Source organism: Podarcis erhardii, assembly GCF_964252035.2.
Source record: "Podarcis erhardii genome assembly, chromosome: Z".
Taxonomy (NCBI): Eukaryota; Metazoa; Chordata; class Lepidosauria; order Squamata; family Lacertidae; genus Podarcis; species Podarcis erhardii.
Window position 1 is genome coordinate 23,107,023 of NC_138504.1, and position 7,100 is coordinate 23,114,122.

General features: G+C 44.6%; 1 protein-coding gene across 2 annotated transcripts in view; it reads right to left on the reverse strand.

Moving 5' to 3' along the window:
* Positions 1–3,006, reverse strand: part of LOC309333993 (growth hormone secretagogue receptor type 1-like) — a gene marked incomplete at both ends in the record, with an annotated part of 87,060 nt that extends 84,054 nt beyond the window's left edge. Inside the window, 2 exons of one of the 2 annotated variants that reach the window (XM_081848130.1) lie at positions 426–718; positions 2,253–3,006. In XM_081848130.1, coding sequence (XP_081704256.1) covers positions 426–718; positions 2,253–3,006 — 1,047 coding nt within the window. Of the gene's footprint in view, positions 1–425; positions 719–2,252 lie in introns of those variants that run through there. The other variant, XR_014152780.1, reaches the window with a different exon arrangement.
* Between the last annotated feature and the right edge of the window lie 4,094 nt (positions 3,007–7,100).

The window sequence follows — 7,100 nt, forward strand, 5'->3', positions numbered from 1 at the left end:
ATCTATCTATCTATCTATCTATCTATCTATCATCTATCTATCTATCTATCTATCTATCTATATCATCTATCATCTATCTATCTATCTATCTATCTATCTATCTATCTATCTATCATCTATCTATCATCTATCTAACTATCTATCTATCTGTCTATCTATCTATCATCTATCTATCTATCTATCATCTATCTATCACCTATCTATATCTATCTATCACCTATCTATCTATCTATCTGTCTATCTATCTATCATCTATCTATCATCTATCATCTATCAATCTATCTATCTATCTATCTATCTATCTATCTATCTATCTATCTATCTATCATCTATCTATATGGGAGCGGAGAGAAGGGATGTGGGTGGTTGGGGGAGATCTTGCAAGCAAAGCACTTACATTTCTAGTAGCATATTTCAAAATTATTTTACAGGAAAGAACTGATTTCCACACCTTCAACAGAAGTCTTGCCACTCCTGCTTAAGTTCCTCTGCTGCCAAGCCTGGTTATGGTTCAGAAACTTGCACACAGCTTTTCTGTACTTTTGTGACATGACGTTGTAAAGGATTGGATTCACAGAGGCTCCAAAGTAAAACAGCAGCATTGAGATGAGGTTGAAGTACTGGCTTATCTCATAGAGGACTGTGCTTCCCTGGGCGAAGAGGATTCGGCCGACGTGTAAGGGAAGCCAGCAGAGCACAAAGGCCACGACCACGACTGCTACATGAGGGTGAGAATATATTTCCGCAGGTCAATCCCAGGCACTAAGTCCTTCCCTCTCTTTAAAATAGCCCAAAGCTTTCTGGGCAGACCTCCCTGAAGAGCCACATGCTAGTGGTGAGTGTTGCCAGAATTAGTGGGTGCAGCAAAGAATTTACTTCACCTTTGACTACTAGTCTAGTTTCTATACACAACTCCCCTCTTTATCCTCTACCCAGCAAAGCAAAAGGAATTATCAGTGTCCAAGGGCGCATTCCAGCCAGTGATAAACACTAGGGAAGTTCCTTAAGGAGATAGACAGTCAGATAGAGATGCTTTGATGCCCTGGGCTCAATGTTCTCCACCCCTGCTTTCAAAGTAGATTTTACCATCTTTGAACAAGTGGGCCTTTTAATCAATGTACTTGGTGGTACATAAAGACTGCTTTTCAACTATGGAGGTCAAATGTTTTTTTAAAAAAATCCATTCTAAAACCAACATTCCAGAGCAACAAACTAAAACATAGCAGTGGGAGAATTAAAGCGTATGCAAAGGCTAGCTGGAAGGAATGAACCCTCACAGGTCTCCATGGAAGACATTGGGAAAGTAGGAGACCGTTGAAATGTCATATCTAGGAGCTGTTCAAAACTTATGGGGGAGGCTCTTTCCCCCTGACAATTTGTACTTTAGCTAGGGTTGCCAGGCCAAGAGCATCCCAGCTCCTGAAATTTCATGGCCCAAAGCAGGTGATGTCATGGGATGGACCTTGGAGACAGAGGTTAACTGGAAGAGTTGACCGGGACACCCCTACGCCCACCCTCAGAGTGGCTATGCAATAATTTTCTGCCAGCTCTTGTCAGGCTGAAATTTGCAAGCTGCATGCGGTTTTCTTAGCAACAACAAAAATTAAAGGCAGTCTTGCCTACCTGGAAACCAGGAAGTGCTCCAGATATTGTTGGTCCCCACCTTCCATCAGCTCCAATCAACAACACTTGGAGGACCACAGGTTACCTAGTACTGGTTCAACCTCTTTAGATCAGGGATGAAGAACCTGTGGTCCTCCATATGTTGTTGAGCTACAGTGCCTATCATTCCTGACCATTGGCTGTGCTGACCTGGGTTAATAGGAGCTGTAACCCTACAACATCTAGAGGGCCCCAGTTCCTCATCACTGGTCTAAAAGGACCATCCCCACCGTGTTCAAACAAGCCAAGTTCCCAGTATCTGGCAAGTACAAGTGCCAATACAAGTCACATCCATTTATTGTGATTCTTCTCCCAAAGAATCCTAGGAGCTGTAGTTTACTCCTCACAGAGCTACAATTCCAAACACCATTAACAAACTACTGTTCCCAGAATTATTCGGTGGAAGCTATGTGCTTTAAATGTATGGTGTGGATGCAGCCACATGTTGAGAACAGTCTTGTCTGATCACATTATGGAATAAACACATTACTCTTAAGGCTGTTCCTGTCTTTCTTTAACTTTGCTTTCTATGTCTCTCCTTCCACTCTGATGCATTTGAGTCATGCTCTTCACAGTGGAATGCTACTTACCTAGCATTTTGACAGTTTGTTGGTGGTGCCTCTCCCTCGTTGCAGCATGGTGCCCCTCCAGGTTCCGTGCAGTTCTCCAGAGCTTTCGACAGATCAGCCCATAGAGGAGAACTAAGCAAACCACAGGTAGGAAAAAATACAGGGTGGAGAGCCATGCCATTGTTTCTAGAAGTCCTGAACGGGCTGCTTGCTCGATGTATTTGCATTCATTGGTTTCCTCTGGGAGGCTTCCATTGCGGTGTTCTACACCGAAGAGAAACAGGATTGGGATGGCAGTCACCGCAGAGCAAACCCATATCAGGAGGATAATGCCTTTGACCCGCCTTTTAGTGATGGTTGCTTTGGCTTTCAAAGGGAAGCAGATTGCAAAATATCTCTCGACACTCAAGGTGGTTATGTGGAGTATGGTGCAGTAAGTGCAGGTTTCGTTGAGGTAGACATTAAACTTGCAGAGGAAATTGCCAAAGATGTATGGCTTATACTTCCAGATTCTATACAAATCAGAAGGCAAGCCAAGGAAGATCAGACTGTCAGACAACGCCATGCTGGATAAATACATATTAACCGTTGTCTGCATTTCCTTGTATCGCTTAAAAATTAATATAATGGTCATGTTCCCAGTGATGCCCAAGAAGAACAAGAGAATGCAAATAATTGTCACTGGCACTAAGACAGGCATGTCAAACAAGGAAGAAGGGTCTTCATAATACTCTGTATTATTTCCAATGGAACCATTCAATGAAAAAAAATCCATTTCTGATTAATGATGATCCCTACTTGCCTAGGGACTTGCTCACCCTCCTCCGTCAGTGCTCTTTGCTTCAAAGTGAAGTTTCCAAATGTGCTGAGAATTCCCCCATCAACAAGTTCAATCTCATTTCCATCCAGGACTGCGGGCTGCTTATACAGACCAACAGCCTACAGAACTTGAAGAGGCAGGTGTCCAGCGTTAATCAGTCTCTGAAGCTAGAAATAGTGTTGGGATTTTAGAAGAGATCTCTGCCAGAAGTAAGAGAAGAGAAAGAAATTCGGCTTATACAGTTGAGATGTAGTTGAATTAAACAGCCCATGAAGGTCAGTTGTATGGAGGCCACCATGCACACACATCTCTGTCCACAACTCTGCTGCCAAAATTATTTACCTCTTTTTTCTCTCTAACCATGCGACACTCTTCCTTAAATCCCTTCACTGGCTTCCCATCTGCTTCCAGATATTGTTTCTCACCTCCAAAGCCCTATGTAGTTCATTCACCCCTCCTGCTCTCTGAAATGACTCTGCCCGTTTTCTCTTGCTGCCTCTTACACCTGGAGCTGCTTTCTGGTATGCCTTCATGCAAAATGCCTCCTGTATTTCCCTGGGCTTCACCTCACATTAGTTGTATCCAGCATGGCCAATGATCGATCGTAAGAACTGGTAAGAGTTCATACTCCAACAGCCTCTGAAGGACCACGGGTTCTCCATGCCTGCTGTTTGTTTTCCTGAGCTCCTTGGAGGAAGGAACAGGATTGTTTTTAAAATGTAAGGAGCAACAATAAAAACAGCATCAAAACTATTAACAACATATTCACAGCTTGAACAAATCACTAGAAAGGCAAACATGCACTGCTGCTGGAATGAGCAAGCAAAGTCAACAGAGTTGAGAAACATACCTTCTCCTTCTGCAAAATGTTTGCCAGGCTCTTTCATAAATTCAGTGTCTGCAGCTCTTGCTTCCCCACTGCACATCACCAAAGCTTCTGCTACATTTACATTATCTGCAGCTTGGGAATAGTTGTTTGTTTGTTTTTAAAGTCATCAGCAGCAAGGAGCAAAGGCCACATCCCTTTGCCTGGTTGGGGCAGCAGCCATGCATAAAACCCTGATTAAGTGCTACGTCTCTCGGGAATCAGTTGGGAAAGTTTGATTTTTTGAGTGCTTTCCTCTCCCACCCTTCACCCACCTGCCCTTCCCCTGTGGAGCATGACAAACAAGGCAACATTTTGAAGCCATCCATCAACATCCTCTGCCATTTAAACAAGGGAACATTAAACAGCTGGGCCTACCTCTCCGTTTCTCCTTAATCTATCATCTAAAGTGGAACACATTCACCATTACCTGGAAGGACCAGACAGCAGTTTGATACTGCAAATCCAATTAGAATGCCCCAATCAATTATTTTTTCTAGGTTTGGCTTCAGCAAGCAAGGACAGCAAACTAGGAGAGAGGCTCTTCTTTCCTGATGGACTGAGGGTCCTTTGCAACAGATGCCAGTGTGTGGAAAGATTTTGACCAAGTGCATTTTTAATACATTGGTCAAGAGGCCTCTTTCACTTAGCTTTCCATTTATTTGATCATTAACCAAGCCTGTCTAAACAGCTTTAATGGGCACCCACTCTTTATGCAAAGCCTCATTTGCTACACCTGAAAGGTCAGCTTGACATCACACACATCCTAAAGGTGTTTCGTTCACCTTTCATGCAGAACATCCAAGTTCCACAAGACACGAGGAAACTGGATGGTCTCTGATTTGTTTGTTTACTTATTTGCAAAAAACGTATGTCTATACACCACCAGTAGTAAAGGGGGGGGGATATATTAGTGATGGACAGAATACAATCAACAATCAAAGTACTGTACATGTATGAAAGAAGTACAAAATCCACCACAAATCAGCAGACCAGACTCTTCTTGTGTTGATGCATTAAAGAGTCCTGCTGGATAAAATCAGAGACCCATCTCATCCAGCACAGTCACCAACCAGATGCCTTCAGGAAGTCCACAAGCAGAAACCAACTGCAACAGCAGTTTCCCCACTTGTGATGATCAGCAATGGTATCCAAAGTAGTCACTGATAGCCTTAGCCTCTATGAATTTCTCCAGTCCTCTTTTAAAGCCATCCAAGTTAATGACCACCGCTACATCTCATGGGAACAAATCCCATGTTTTAATGATGTGCTGTGTTAATTCAGAATTGAATCATCCTACACTGAACTTCACTGGGTGGCCTCAAGGTCCAGCATTATGAGACAAGGATAAATTGTCTCCCTAACTTTCTCCAAGGCGTACATAATCTTACACACCTCAAACCATTTCCCCCATGCTAAAGTTACCCCGTCCCCTTGCTCCTTGCCACTGCCCACCCCAATTATGCTTGGCCACCCCTCTCTTCACCTTGCAGCTCACCTAAAAAAGCCCTTCCTTTTAGACCTCACAGTCCTTCCATAGACCTTGTCAAAGAGCCCTCTTAGACCAGAAGGAAGCATGCTTTTTTCTTGCAAGTGGCAGCAGCAGTGGGGAAGAACAAAGGGGAGAGATTCCCGCCCCCTTGTTCTGCTCCTTTCTACTCCAGCAGCAGCAACAGGGGATGTGGGTAGCGCTGTGGGTTAAACCACAGAGCCTAGGACTTGCTGATCAGAAGGTCGGCGGTTCGAATCCCCGCGACGGGGTGAGCTCCCGTTGCTCGGTCCCTGCTCTTGCCAACTTAGCAGTCCGAAAGCACGTCAAAGTACAAGTAGATAAATAGGTACCGCTCCGGCGGGAAGGTAAACGGTGTTTCTGTGTGCTGCTCTGGTTCACCAGAAGCAGCTTGCTTAGTCATGCTGGCCACATGACCCAGAAGCTGTACGCCGGCTCCCTCGGCCAGTAAAGCGAGATGAGTGCCGCAACCCCAAAGTCAGTCACGACTGGACCTAATGGTCAGGGGTCCCTTTACCTTTACCTTTACACCACCAGCAGCAACAGCCTAATCTTCTTCATCCCCTTTTGGCAATGGTGGTAGCAGAAGCAGCAACAGTGGGACAATGTGGGGAAAGACTTTCTTTCTATGTCTTCACCTGCAATGTAGCAGTGGAAGGGGGGGCATAAAGGAGAGAAAGATTTAGACCTTCCCCTTTCCCCAGGGATGGAGGAAGATGGCCAGTGTCTGCGCCAGCCTCTCATCATGCCACATCATCATGTTTCCTGCGTCACCTGTCTGTGACCAAGTGAACTGCAGCATGACAACATTCTTACGTTTCAATGCACATTGGCAGTGCTTTTTCCCCCTAAAAAAATGTTTAGGGGTACTCTCATTTTCCTACTCATATTGAGAAACTGCCCCTCAATAAAGCCAAACTTAGATTCACAAAATGTTTAGGGGGATGCATACCCCTGTGTCCCCCCACAAAAAAAAGCACTGCATATAGGAGGGAAAAGGCCCAAATATTTCAGCCTCTCTACTGAGGAGTTACTCCGCACACTTGATTGCTTTGGTTGCCCTTTTCTGAATCTAGCTGGATTACCCTTCAAGGAAAGCTTGAGTGAACCAATGAGTTCTAAGCATGCTCCTGTATGTCAGTACTTGTAGGTACCTGCCTGATGTTCGTTGGGAGCTTAGCCCTAGTCCTAACTGGAGATAACACTAACTTCAGGAGCATGCAGTTACTACTGTGTCGTTCCCACTTCCCCAAGCATTAGGAAGTTTCCGGGGTAGCTACTGCAGGATTAGTTTTTCTTGAGGTGGGCCTTCTGGAGACCTATGGTATCTTTTGGAATTTGTTAATTTGGAAACATATTGAATGTGAGGGAGCAGGTGGGCATCTAGACAAAGGTCGTGTGTGAGAAGAATTAGTTCTTTCCGAAACAGGTGGCATCCACCTCCGCCACCTAACCCAGTTGTTGAGTGGGAGAGCTGAAAATAATGCCAATATATTTCACATCTGGCAACCAATGCACCCCTCTTGTTTCAAATACAGTGTTACCTCATTGTAGTTAAGAACTTAATTTGTTCCAGAGGTCTGTTCTTAGCCTGAGGTACCACTTTAGCTTATGGGGCCTCCCGCTGCCACCACGCCGCCACCACATGATTTCTGTTCTCATCCTGAAGCAAAG